The sequence below is a fragment of the Papio anubis genome, chromosome 8 (genome assembly GCF_008728515.1).
Source record: "Papio anubis isolate 15944 chromosome 8, Panubis1.0, whole genome shotgun sequence".
NCBI lineage: Eukaryota > Metazoa > Chordata > Mammalia > Primates > Cercopithecidae > Papio > Papio anubis.
In genome coordinates, this window is record NC_044983.1 from 107,517,168 (window position 1) to 107,532,418 (window position 15,251).

The following is a 15,251-nucleotide window of genomic DNA, read 5'->3' on the forward strand; positions in this document are numbered from 1 at the left end:
TAGCATTTAAGGAAACTTCTAAGATGGGATTCTTGTTCTTTTTCTAGCAAACCACTCATTCAACATAAGATGAAGTTCTTATGTTACTACTGTATTTACTTAGAATCAATTTTCCCAAAAGTGTCATAATTGAGGAAGTATGGAATTTAAAGAAGAAAAACGCTCATATTTCATTATGTTGCTAACTAAATGTATAGAATATGCAGTTTGGGAACTTTTAAAAACAACAAATGAATGTGCGCTGTTCATTTCTTTTACTAACCTGAACAGTTGCAGTTTATTTTGGGGAAGAAAAAACACATTTTACAAAAGCAATTATCCATTTTTATTTTGTTTACATTGCACTGAAAATTTACATCATACTTTTACAAAGTTTCTTTTCATAAAAATATACTTCTTTACAAAAGTGTATGCATTAATATAAGAGGAGTAGCCAGTTGCAGAAGAAACATTGTTTAAACAAGATCTTAAATGTATTAGCCTTAACATTAATGAATGAATCATTGTTATTGCAGTCATTTGAATAAACAAGAATAAATAACTGATGGCATAAAATTTAAAACTGCATCCTGCCAGTAGAGTACAATGTTGAGAAAATTGTATGAATTTCCAAAACAATGTATCTCAAAGTGGTTTACAAGAAATTCACTAAATGTTGTAGAGATAGATCCAAGCAGCGCTCCCAGGTGCAAGGGTTTCTCTTAGGCACTCTGTCTCATGATACAAAAAGTCGAGACTGTTCACAGAGTTATCCATATTTGAAAGGGACAACAACAAAGAGTTAACACTGGGTACATGATTTCATTCAATGAAGTAAAACATGCTATAAAAGGAAGACAATGACCTATTAAATAAAAATGCTGGCATTGCTGTATGATACAGTTTAAATGAGCCACCAATAACTTACAAATACATATCTTAATTTGACATTGAAAGAAACCTGTTGTATCTGAAACTTGGTGTTTAAGAATAAAGGTATGGAAATTTAAAAGTATATAAAAATATGATAAGTCCACAATTTTAGGCAATAAATTTATATTGGTGATTTATAATAACAATTTTTTTCAGTCATTATGTTTAATGGCTAGACCAAAATGTTTTTCTAATCCATTGTTAAATGAAAGTTAAAAGTGTCAAAATAACAGTAAATTTGAAGACTCAACTGGAAGGAAATGTAGATATAAATAGAGTAGATTATTAGGACATTTTATTTGGTCTTTCAAAAATATTGTAAAATGAAGGCTGGTAAGTTTGGTGTCTCAGATAACTGCAAAATAATAATCTTTCTAGACAATTTTTGCCAGCCAAATGGTTTTTGGGTGACAAAACATCTTGAAGCTACTATCACATTTGGGATTAAAAAATAATAAAAATAAATAGGAAAAAAACATATTGAAGCATGGAGTTAAACACTACCCCATAGCTCACTGAATAATACTGGTTACTCCATAATGGGGAAATCAGGAGAGTAGCACAATGAACTTGCCATTTGCAGAAACTATGACAACCAGTCTAAAAGAAGAAGAGCAATACGATACTAAAGAATAAAAAACAGAAAGATTCAAATTGGAATGGGCAACCTTATTTCTTCTGAGACATAAATTAGCTCGTAAACATTTAAAGTCATAACTCAATCTTAAATAAGGAAAACAATGCCTCAATTAACAAGAATGAATGGCAGATAGAGTGGTACGAAAGACAGATTTGTGGGCATGATGTAGCTCAGGACAGTTAAAGAGAAGTCAGTGATCTATTGACTCTTGTAAGTATAGCTCTTATTTCTACCCTATATCTTTTTTTTTTTTTTTAAACCCAGTCCCTCTAATATAGTTTATAAAGCACAGAAATACTGATAGTGGATGCTCCTCCAATATATGCAAATAAGTTTATGTTTTAGAATAATCTCCTTTTTAAAAAAAGCAAATAAACTGTGAGTAAGCACTCTCAGAGTGCAGCCAAATTTCTGTAAAACTCTCCATGGTAAACATGAAGAATTATGGTCCAGTTTATGAAAAAACACTCTTCTGTATCATTCCTCAGGAAAAGGTGACCCAGCAAGTCCTGAAAAGTGTGCTTTAATTTTTTTTTAGCAGTGAACTAAATGTGCACTGTTTTGTGTGTCGATTTCCAAGCTTCTGAAGAAGGCAAAGGTTGCCTCGTTATACCATTGTGCAAACCGTGTTCAAGTTGGGATCAAATCGTACTGCCTTCCCTTCCACTGACTTCGTGTTGGTGTCATACATGGGATTTTCAAAAGCTGCTTGGCCATTGTTATTTTCATGAACTGAACATCCTGTATACTGTGTTTTAGGTGCAGTCCTGTTGATGAGAACATTGATTAGCTATGTGTTAAGTTTCTTACAGAAATACCAGACTACAGCTCAAACGTAATGTACAGCATTAGCAAATAATGTAACTTAAAAAAATATTGAGACATCATAAACACAGTAAGTCAATCTTGAACAATTTCCTTGTTACTTTAAAAACTTGAGTGACTTTTAATTTTACATATAATACATATTTATATACAGCATCAATATTATTAACATAAATATAAATAAATGATATGATGGCTATAATAAATTTTTTTACTACAAAATTAGGAATTATTATGACTTATCATTTATGGTATAAATAATGATGATGGATTTAAGTCTCATTGCTATTTATTTGTTCATCAAATATTTACTGAACATCTATTACACACCAGTCATGATTCTAGGCATTGGGTATATAATTTTTTTTTAAAAGACTAGTCTTTACTTTCAGGGAGTTCACACTGTAGTGATAGAAAACAAGAATAAATTAAAATAAATAAAACCAAAAATAGTAGCTAATGAGAATTATGATGATGAAAAGGAAAATGGTTAATATGAAAAGTAACTGGAAGCCACTTTAGGAAAGGTAATAGAAAAAAGTATGTTTTAGGAGGTAAAATTTAATCTGAAACTTGAATTAAAAGTCGCTTCCACACTAAAAAGAGGAGATTCCCTGAAAAGTACACAATTAATGCTGAGGCTTAATTTGGAAAGGTACTTTGGAGTATCCCAAAACATGAACACTCAATTTTATTTTTTAAATGGTACACATTAAAGTATGCAAATTCAAAAAGTCAAAGAAGAAATGGCTACACTCATACTCAAGTAGTGAAAATAGTTTCTAAAAGATTACTGACACTAAGTTAACCAGACACATGAATTCTGGGTTAGTTGGTTGAGGATGCTGGTCTTGAAATTCTGATTCATTTCTTTATTTCTTCCACCTTTGACTAATGCTAATCTTGTTTATCTTTCCCACAAAGCATATATAACTTGCTCACATTTGTAATGGAAGACAGACAGACTTGCTGCTATTTGCTTCTGGGGCCTAATTCCTAAAATGGATATGTCTTAAAATAAATTCGTTTCTCAACTCTGGTGTTGTTTATACTGAACAATCAAATTTCAACTATTAATTTTATTGTAATTTGTAATGCCGTTATATTATTTTACTGTCACTAATGCATTTTCTGAATTTATCTATATTTCCAAAATATTAGGTGATTTCTATGACAATAATTATAAAAGAAACTACCTTAGGTTATTGGGAGAAAGCTAATAACTTGCTCTTACTAGGTGTGTCTAATACTACAATTCTACTGGATCACATTTTTTTTCAAAACTAGATCTAAAATAAAAACCAAAAGCAACATCATTGCCTTCTAATTAGGTAATAATCATGAAGATACAAAATAATTGCCCTTTCTTAATATTCAACAACAACTTGAAGGAAAATATCATCAAGATTTAAAACTTCACACCATGAATAAAATTTAACTCAAAATGAATCAAAGCCCTAAACACAAGAGCTAAATCAATAAAACTCTTAGGAAAAACACATGGCCTTGAATTTGGCAATGGTTTCTTGGATTTAACATCAAAAGTACAGGTAAGAGGAAAAAAAATAAATTTAACTTCATCAAATGGAAAACTTTTGTACATCAAAGAACACTCTCAAGACAGTGAAAATACAACCCATGGAAAGGGAGAAAACGTTTGCAAAACATATATCTGATAAGGGTCTAGTGTCTATATATAGAGAGAATTCTTACAATCAAATAAGACGAACAACCCAAGTTATATATGAACAAACTGCTTGAATAGGCATTTCAACAAAGATAGACAAAGGGCCAACAAGCACATAAAAATGCTCAACATCACTTATAATTATGAAAATGGAAATCAAAACCACAATGAGATAAAGCTTCACATACAGTGGGATGGCTATAATGAAAAACAAAAGACAAACAAAAGCCCCCAAAACCCAGAAAATAACAAGTGTTGGTTAGGCTCTGGACAAAGCAAAACCTTTATCCATTGTCGACAGTAGTGGAAAATCGTGCCACTGCTGTGTAGAACAGCTTGACGGTTACTCAGTAAATTAAACATTGAATTGCCACATATTCCCGTAATTTCATTCCTGGGTATATACCAAAAAGAACTGAAAATAAGTGTTCAAACAAAAACTTATACACAAATGTGTACAGCAGCACTATTCACAGTAGTCAAAAGGTAGAAATAACTCAAATGTCCATCAACTGATGAATGGACACATTCATCCATACAATGGAATATGATTTAGCCATATAAGAGAATGAATTACTGATGCATGCTATAACATGGATAAAATTGGAAAACATTTTGCTAAGTTTAAGAAGCCAGAAACAAAATGTCACATATTGTATGATTCCATTTATGTAAAATATATGCAGAACAAGCAAACAGATTTGTAGTTACCTGCAACTGGGTGAGAGGAGTGAGGAGTGAAAACTTAATGAGTACAGTTTCCCTTTGGCATTTTGGGGGTTCCAAAATATTTTGGAAATATACAGTAACGACGGTTGTATGGGACTGCAAATGCACTAAATGCCACTGAATCGTGGTCTTTAAAATGGTTAAAATGGTGAAGTTTATGTCATATCTATTTTACCACAATTTTTAAAAAGTTGACATAGGTTGTCCTATAAATAAATTTAGTGATTATTCTTTATCTATCAATAAAATCTGATATTGGCTAGACCTAAGTAGCTGGTAATTCACTTTCAGTACGCATTTATATAATACTAAATAAATCATTCTTAGATGTTGCAGAATGATCCCAAATGAAAATATCAATTTTGCGGTGGCTCACACCTGTAATCCCAGCACTTTGGGAGGCTGAGGCAGGCGGATCCCGAGGTCAGGACATTGAGACCATCCTGGCTAACAAGATGAAACCCTATCTCTACAAAAAATACAAAAGTTAGCCAGGTGTGATTGCATGTGCCTGCAGTCCCAGCTACTTGGGAGGCTGAGGCAGGAGAATGGTGTGAACCTGGGAGGTGGAGCTTGCAGTGAGCTGAGATTGTGCTACTGCACTCCATCCTGGGCAACAGAGCGAGACTCCGTCTCAAAAAAAAAAAAAAAAAAAAAAAATCAATTTTGGAGGAAAGGCATTTAGGTTATAGTCATTTAATTATCTGGCTACCCACATATTTTCTCTTAATAAGGGAGTGTCCCAAATAGTGGTACGTAGTAAAGCACTCACCAGGATTTGTAATGGACTGAGAGAACAGGATCTACTAATAATATGTACAGCTATGTATTAGATCTATCACAAATATATTAATTACAATTCACCAAAAAGCAACAGAAGATGAATGAGTAGATTAGAGGATTTTGCCATCTGTCTGCCTGGGTAAAATCAGTTAGTGTTTTTATGTGAACTAAGAGGTTTGAACACAAGCTTCTTCCTAGTTTTCTAAATGTATCTGGCAGTAGATATTACCTCTTCAATTTAAACTTTAACCTAGATTTTCTGTCTCTAAAGTCTCATTATAGATAATGTAGAAATAACTTCTATAATTAGGTCCACGTCAGGAAATTGACAGGCAAAAGAAAGGTTACACTGAATACTTGTGCAATTTAAAAGAGCACTTTTGTTACCTTGTATGTAGTGTTGCAGGAGTGGTTAGGGGAAATAAGTTTTTCAATGACTATAGCAATAGTTAGCACACAGAGATTTCAACAACACAGAAAAAAATCTGAAATTAAGATTTGAGCTACAGCAGCAGAAATAATATGAAAAATAGATTTGGGAAACATTTTGTAGCTAAAAATCAATGAGCTTACCTTTGTTTATAAAGATAAAATCCAAATCCTGCAAATATAAGTGCAAAAAAAGGCACAAGAATAGCAATGGCCACAGAACTACTATTTGTACCATGAGGTTGATTTGAAGAATTTAAACCTTCTGACATATTCAGTCCTACAAAATAAAAAATAAATTATAAATACAAAATCAACTCTTTTATCATAATTAATTTCTACTCCCATGAATCAATTAATTTCTTCCATTCTCAAGATATCTACCTGGAAATCACATAGTAAACAAAAATAATTCATGAAACTCCTTCAACTCATTTTCACATATGTTTGGACAATGCCTTTTATGTAGAAGATATGTTTTTCCAGGAAAGGGTAGAGACTGAAAAATAAGCAGAGTCCCTGAACTAAGGAGTTTATACAACAGTGGGAAGACGTATGGAGATACTAATAAGTGTATATATCAAGCATGAATTAACGGTCAATGTGTTTTAGAAAGGAAAGAAGTAATTCTGGAGGATATACAACATTGACTTGAAAAATCATCATAAGCCTAGAAGTGGGAAGGTAAGTGACTTAGGTAGTGGATGTGACAAGCACTGACATGAGATAGGAGTGGGAGATTAAAACAATAAACTATGGCTAGACTATAAAAGGGAATAAATATCATTCTGACGAACCCAAACTTTTTTTTCTTTTTTTCTTTTTTTTTTTCTTGAGAAACCGTCTCACTTTGTCACCCAGGCTGCAGTGCATTGGAGTGTTCATGGCTGACTGCAGCCTCCACCTCCCTCGCTCAAGCGATCTTCCTGTCTCAGCCTCCCAAGTAGCTGGGACTGCAGGCACATGCAATCACACCTGGCTAACTTTTGTATTTTTTGTAGACATGGGGTTTCACCATGTTGCCCATGCTGATCTTGAACTCCTGAACTCAAGTTAGCTTCTTGAGTTCCACTTGCCTTAGCTTCCCAAAGTGTTGGGATTTCAGGCATGAGCGATGGCGCCTGGCCCGAGTTACTATCCACCTCCGTGAGGAACAACTGAAGGTGTTTAGAAACAAAAGACCCAGTGATATGACATGAGGTTTAGAACATGACTGTAGTAGGATGGACTTCAGGGAATACAAACTGGAATCAGGTGTAGTTAGAAAATTGTAGTGACAATCGAGATTAAAAAAAAAAAGGAATTAAAATTTAAGCTAGAGCACTAGGAAGCTAGGAAGTGCATGAGACAATAGATTTGAGGAAGATTTCTTAATGAAAATTAACAGAACTTGTTTAGGTGGATGTAAGAGGCAAAAAGACACAGGATTACAAGTATTCTACTTGAAGCTCAGTAAATGCTGATGGCATCCGCAGAATTAGGAAATGAGAAAAGCTGCGTTTATCGACACATTTGCACAGGAATGAGGGAAAAGGAAATAGCTAGCAGTTCTTTCTCAAAAGGAAGTAGTTCCTTTGTTATGGGTTCTGCTTCAGACTTGTAGTGTTTGAGACACTTTGGAGAATATTACATGAAAATATTCAGCACTAAATTACACAACTGTGTAAATGCACTATGTTAATGAGTGTTTCATCCTGTTTTTAAGACGAACACAGGCAGGATGTGATGTAAATGGCACCTTATTATTTTTCATGTAGAGAAAGCTAATTTATCTTTTTGATAAACAGTTACATTTAACTAAACCTCACCTTTGTCGAGGTTAAGGAAAATTAATATCTTAGTTTTCACCTTATTTTTCCTGTGACGTAGTACAGCTATGTAAAAGTTCAAAATTTTAAAAAAGTTCATTTTTGGCCAGGCGTGGTAGCTCATGCCTGTAATTCCAGCACTTTGAGAGGCCAGAGGGCAGATCACCTGACGTCCGGAGTTTGAGACCCACCTGGCCAACATGGTGAAACCCTGTCTCTACTAAAAATACATAGCCAGTCATGGTGGCTAATTCCAGCTGCCATGGTGGTGTGCATGGTGACCTGTAATCCCAGCAACTTGGGAGGCTGAAACAGGAGATCCCCTTGAATCAGGGAGGCAGAGGTTGCAGTGAGCCAAGACTGCGTCATTGCACTCCAGCCTGGGTGATAAGAGCATGACTCTGTATCAAAAAAAAAGTTAATTTCTTAAAAGATAAATGTCAAATAATAATTTTTAGAGCCTGAATTTATTCTTAGTGTATCCCAGTCACAGTATAAATAATGGGAGACAGTAGACCTTAGGATAATTATACACCAAAAGCTATGTGTATAAACACATTCTTGCAAGACCATTAAAGGTTTACATATATATAGAAGAGTTGGAAATAAAAATGACAAAGTTCTTTGCTTCCCATTGCAGAAAATTTACATATTTGAAGAGCACCAAGTCCCCAAAAGGGGCCCATTCCTCAAAGTTATTTTCTCGTTCCAGACCGTATGAGTTTCTGAAAGTGTCACTGCATTTTCAGAGGAGTGAAAACTGTGACAATATTCAAACTGAAGAAAAGTAGCACAGTTCTCATGAGATATGATAACATAATTTACAGTTTAATATTTTCTTTTTTCATCTACATCACTTTTTCTCCTTTTTATGTGCTTAAAGGCAAGTCAGTTTGTCATATTTATTAGAAATATCATGAAAATCTAAACACTGTACAGAGTTGGTACATAAAGATCCGATATTTTGAAGAATGTCATTATTTAAAAGGGTTTTCAAAGAAACAATGCATAGTCCTGGCAGTGCAGAATTTACAATGTAGTAAGTGTGCCTAATGTACAGAATCCAGTCTTTTTTTTTTTTTTTTATGATGTCTGGAATAATAACAGAAGTTCATGAAAATCAAAATGAATAAATTACCCAGTCTTTGTAGGCCAAATTGTCCATAATCTTTGCCTTGAATAAATCCTTGAAATACGTAAGTAGCTCCATCAGGCTCCGCAGAAACCTAAAAATATTTAAAGAACCAAATATATTTGAATACTGGCCATAGCTATGTTTTCCCAGCCTTAATAAATACACAATTTTTTTCTGAAATGAATATTATCACAAGTTCCTTTCTTCTATATTTTCCTCCTTTGCAAAACATAGCACATTGTGCAAATTTTCCATCATTAAAAGCAAAAGTAAATTTTCTAATTTGAAATAATTATGATATACAAAAAATAGACTGGTTATTAATGTATGATATAGTTATAGATTTCTTAGAGGTTAAGACACCTGCTGTCAATAAAAAGCAATGAGATGATGAAATACAATGATCATTTAAAAATTAAAACATAAAAATACTGTACTTTGTAAATTCTATTACAGTTCCACACCCCGCTCCCCCAATCTTCATGAGAAGAGTTTACTCCCTATCTCATTGAATTGGGGCTTGGTCCTGTGACTTGCTTGGGCCTCTGGAGCGTGGGGTTGGGATTGACAATAGTTCAGTTGCAAGCCTAGGCCTTAAGAGCCATACTTTCCATCACACCAAGTGGAAGAAGCCAGCCACAAAAGGCCACATATTATATGATTCCATTCATATGAAAGTCAGAACACGGAAATCTATACAGACAGAAAATAGATTAGTGGTTACTTAGAGCTGGTTTGAGAATGTAAGGCAGGGATTGATAGCTAAAGGCTGTGGAGTTTCTTTATAACATGAAGAAAGTATTCTAGTCTGGGAGAGGTGGCTCATGCCTGTAATTCCAACACTTTGGGAGGCCAGGGCGGGCGAATCACTTGAGGTCAGGAGTTTGAGAGCAGCCTAGCCAACATGGTGAAACCCCCATCTCTACTAAAATTACAAAAATTAGCCAGAGGTGGTGGTGTGTGCCTGTAATCCCAGCTACTCAGGAGGCTGAGGCAGGAGAATCGCTTGAACCTGGGAGGTGGAGGTTGTAGTGAGCCGAGATCATGCCAGTGCACTCCAGCCTGGGCAACAGAGTTAGACTCTTCCCCCCCCCCAAAAAAGAAAGTATTTTAAAATCAGCTATGATGGGAGTTACATATATGCGTGCATATACTAAACACCACTGAATTGCACATTTTTAAGTGGGTGAATTGTAGGATACCTGAGTTATGTCTACATTGAGCTGCAAGAAAAAGGCATAAGTCAATGGATTTGAGCTTATTTCAGAATCCCAGCTTATTTCAGAACCACTTGCTCCTCTAAGAGTTTTGGACTTCTGACAAGAGAAGTACACGCTCTAGGCAGCAAGTGCCCTTTCAGACGCTGCGCCAAAATGAGATGATGAGACATGAAGACCTGGACTTAATACCACAGCCTCAAGTAGTGCCTCCACAGCTAACCCATTACAAATGACAAATAACTACATACTTATTATTGTTTGACCCAGAGGCTTCATGGCTATGTCTAATGTTGCCAATGCTAAATACTACATGCGCCTTGCATTTGTATAAAATATTATATTTAAAAAGTACTTTCTATGCATAATGTAATTTGATCTCATAAGTAAAATAGGAAATGTTACATTTCAGCAATTCCTACTACTAAGTAGTAAAGTGATGTATCCTGAAGTTTGTGTTAATTAATGGCAATTAGTTACCTAAGTCATGAATGTTATTATAAAAGTTGTAAAAATCTTGAATCCTCACTCTAAAAAGCAAAGGATACCAAACCACCCCTGGAAGTCTGACATTTCACAACAAGTGATTTATTCTTTATTATCAGACATTATACTCTGGGTGTGGCCACCTTAAAAAATAAAGTACTTCTAAGGAGAAGCTCAAACTCTAATATCTTAAGGAATCAATTCATTTTGTTTCCTACATAAAATAATACAATTAAACAATCTGAGTGCATTGAAGATTTGAGTTAGTTCCCAACTCCATGAATACAGAATGCAGAAATAGGATGAACGTTTTTTTTCCTCAGGAACCAAACTTATTGAAGCCTACTAGATAGTAGGTTTCTTGAACTTATTGAAGGCTTATTGAAACTTATGGAAGGCTACTACATAGTAGCCTATGACTCACTACAGTATCTTCTTTACCATTAAGTTTTCCTTACAAAAAAAAGGCTTGGCACTTGAGAGGATACAGTCAGATCTCTCATGCTGACTCTTCAGCAAAGACTCCTGGCCCTTGTGTTTTCCACTGTCAATCTTAAAACTCCACTCACATAAATCACTTAATAGAAGAAGTGACTCCATAGTGAAGCTACAGTAACTCTCTCCCCACAGGAAGCAGCTCACATAAGTTCCTTTTCATGGACTTTATAAAATAGCCTAAATTCATGCTTCAATATAACAGGAATATTTAATTTTCTGATGTACTTTCTAAATATGTTGCATATTCCTTAAGTAGTAGTGTTCCAAAGATTGAATTATATTTTATCCAGATTCATTTATCATAGTGTTGACTGTAGATGGAATATATTTGATGAAATCAGTGAAAAACTAAATGCAGATCAGCACACACACACATACACACACCCACATCCACCCATACCCCTCCCACACACACATACACCCCCCCCACACACACATGCATACACCCACTCCCCACACCATAAACACACGAAAAAAGTAAGCAAAGCACATCAGAATCCAGTATTCCTAGGCTCGTACTTTAGAATACTAAATATTTATATTTACTAATATATATGTATGTGTATGTATTCATAATTAGCTAAATTTAGAAAACTCTCGTTTCCTGAACAAGCTATAAATTTATCATTAAAATCAGCAGCAGATGTTGAAATAACTATACTTACAAAGCCATCCATTGCCCAATTTTCTTCCTTCATTTTTTTCACAGAAGCATGAGCAGGTACTTTAATAAGATATATGCGTAACATTAGGCGAGCTTCCTGGCTTTTATATACCCCTGTAAAATGCAAGGACACTTTAGTCTACTTAACTTTGTAAATAGTTATACTTCATTTTATTATCTATCATTCCTTAAATAGATTATGTAAAGATATGTAATAAAAGAAGAAATAAAACAAGGGCAAGTCAAAGATGGCTTAACCTATAATGCTCTTTGCAAATCGTGTAATATACATTGATTTATCTGTCTTCTGAAATCCTCAACTTATTTCTTAATTGTGGGGCTTAAATTACCTATACTATCACAATTAAGCACTAGTGTTCTTAATAACATCATCCCGTGATATTCAAAACAAAATGATTTCTTCCCACAATCAGATTCTGAAATTTTCAAGCATACAAATCCAGTGCTAAAATTCCTGATATTTTCCTTAATAATAAATTAGGTGACAACTCTGTGAAAAGAGTATTCTAGGTGCTGCTTGAGTTACAGCAGCATATAGGAATATATGTTGTTCCTATTTTTAATAATTTCCAACAAAGTAGGAGGTATAAGGAGGTATAAGTAAGGTAAACAGCTAAATAAAACACATGAGAGAATGTGATAAATTAAAAGCCAGAGAGAGATCATTTCACACTGGAAGGATCAAGGAATAGTTATTAAGGAAAAGCACTGGAGGGCCAAGCACGGTGGCTCATACCTGTAATGCCAGCACTTTTGGAAGCCAAAGCGGACGGATCGCTTAAGTCCAAAAGTATGAGCTTAGGAGTTCCAGACCAGCCTAAGCAACACGGCAAAACCCCATCTTAAAAAAAAAAAAAAAAAAAAAAAAAAAAAATTTAATTAGCCAGCCATGGTGGCATGCACCTGTAGTCCCAGCTGCTCAGGAGGCTGAGGTGGGAGGATGGCTTGAGCCCAGGAGCCAGAGGTTGCAGTGAGCCGAGATGGCACCACTGCACTCCAGACTGGGTGACAGAGCAAGATCCCATCTCAAAAAAAAAAAAAAAAGTATTTCAACTGGTTCTTAAAAATAAAGTAGGATTTTTAATTTGGGAAGATAAATACAAGCAATGGCATAAGAAAGAAAGAGAAGCAAAAATATATACAATGATTTTTACACAGTAAGTGTTCTAAGGGTAGCAATAAGCTGGAGTGCAAACATGTTTAGGGAAATAATAGAAAATAGGATCTCAGAAAAATATCTGATTAACCGTTGTTTAAAACTTGACTGTATTCGTTGATTCTAACTTAATTGTTCACCTATGTAATAGGGCACCATAATATGGAGGGTATGAAAAGACAATGAGACATAGATCGTGGCCTAAGGTAAATCATAATCAATAGGCGGAAGACATAAAAGTAATCGATAATAATATTGCTGAAAAATCGCTACAATTGGTTTATATGGAGACAGTAAGTGAAAGCAAATTAATCTAATTATTTGTCTTTCCATATATATAGAAAACTCGTCCATCTAGATTAGAATAAGTATACATTTATTTTGGGCTCTTTTATAGAAAATAAAGAAAAATTTTTTAACACATAAAAGTTAAATAAAGCATGAGCCACAATTGAAATGTATTTAAATGAATGTTTCATTCATTTAAAGTTTCTTTCTATTAATATAATGTAATTATATGTATTTTTAAAATTATACTACATATTAAATTCTAATATTTTTACTTTGTGTTTAATGGAGGATCAATCAATAATAAGAATGACACTCAATATATTTTCTTCTAAAACTTATAAAATCAATGAATATAATTTTATTTTCCATTTCTTACAGCACAAATTATATCATTATTAATATTTATATGGATTATATATATAGACAAGAATTTTACAGTATATATTTCATATTTGCAATATCAAATATCATAGTGCCTCATTTTGAAAAATGAGAGCAATTATAATTCAAACGCATTAATTTGAAAATATTTATTGAGGCCTATTTTGTCTCAGATGTTCTGCTAGCCTCTGGGAATACAATATTAAGTTGGAAGGCAAAGAACTTTCTTAGAATTTATTTTATATTGTTAGAATATAGACGCATAATAAATAATAAATATAACAAATATAATTTCAAATATTGAAAAGAAAAAAACAAGGTAAGGCTGCCTAAAACTAAGAATATGTCTGACAGCATTTTTAATACAAAGGTTCCTTTAGGTCAGCTCTCTGGGAGTATTGCTTGAGGAGGTGACTTTTGAGAGAATATCTGAGTGTTAGGAAAACCAGTGCAATCAAAGATAATGAGAGATGTGTGTACTGGACAGAGAAAACAGAAACTTAAGGAGATTGACCAGGCTTTGGTTCCCTTATGCCTATTTAAACAAGTATAGCTCTATCTTTATTTGTCTTAAATACTAGATATCCATCTAAATATGGTCATTTGAAGAAATAGTTTTGTGGCCACAGAATAGTTGAGAAATCACTGATTTGTTCTCTGTGGTTTTATGAGAATAGAGAAAGATGTAGTTGTATTCATACCTAAATTAAAAGTTATGATCTAATATATGACATCTAATTCTAGCTACCAAAAATTATTGAAGGAACTTATTTTAAAACTAGTTTTATATTTCTGTAGTAATATTCATTCATCAATCCAAAAACCAGAAAACCTTGGTTCTGAGTGAATATGAATGTCATCAAAAGCAAATGTATAAAAATAAACATTTAACCATATAAAAAGTGTTAATAAAAATGATGAAATCATAATAGAAATAAAGGCATGAAGGTATATTTCATTGCTGTTTGTATTGCGATACCTGAAAGTAGCAGCTCCATGTTGCTATTGCTCAGTGTTGCGTTAACTCTCCCAGTGGAAGCATTGAAACTAGTAACCGTCAAGGTCATGGGTTGTTTCCTTCCTTTGAAATTGTAAGAGCCTTTCCATATATAATTTTGGGCAAATACATCATCGGGAACTGTGAATAGATTAAATATACTACACATTAATTGTACAATGCCATATAAATATAAGCATTAGAGTATTAGTTTATTGAATAATGATGTATTGCTAAATATACAATAATGTTGAATGTGTTACAAAATTAATTCTTCATATAAAAGTGTTTCCATTTTTTAGAATAAATCAACATTGTAATAATCTAGATTTGTTCATATGTTATCGATAAGAGAGAAATAGAAAACACCAGTTAAAGACATTAGGTTTATTTTTAGAACCCAGGTAAATATAAACTTCACTTATATTTGGTCTTTTATACATTTCTTTCTGAAGGAAAATAAAATAATTACACAGCACCATGGCAGTAAAACTATACACAAGTCCCAAGAGGTCTGCTTTTTTTCTAGCAGTGGGAATAGATTTTTAAGAGGAATAGCAAAGAGTTAAACTCCGCCTTTGCAGAAAGGTCC

At 33.6% G+C, this 15,251-nt stretch overlaps 1 protein-coding gene across 6 annotated transcripts in view; it reads right to left on the reverse strand.

Annotated features, from left to right (window-relative positions):
* Positions 1-301: 301 nt before the first annotated feature.
* Positions 302-15,251, reverse strand: part of CSMD3 (CUB and Sushi multiple domains 3) — a 1,287,556-nt gene continuing 1,272,606 nt past the window's right edge. For 3 of the 6 annotated variants that reach the window (XM_031650138.1, XM_031650135.1, XM_031650137.1), the window contains 5 exons: positions 14,642-14,800; positions 11,815-11,927; positions 8,952-9,039; positions 6,150-6,285; positions 2,160-2,319 (listed from right to left, as the gene is read on the reverse strand). In XM_031650138.1, the coding sequence (XP_031505998.1) occupies positions 2,160-2,319; positions 6,150-6,285; positions 8,952-9,039; positions 11,815-11,927; positions 14,642-14,800 (656 nt within the window). Of the gene's footprint in view, positions 2,320-6,149; positions 6,286-8,951; positions 9,040-11,814; positions 11,928-14,641; positions 14,801-15,251 lie in introns of all 6 variants that reach the window. The other 3 variants (XM_021942876.2, XM_031650139.1, XM_031650136.1) reach the window with 2 other exon arrangements.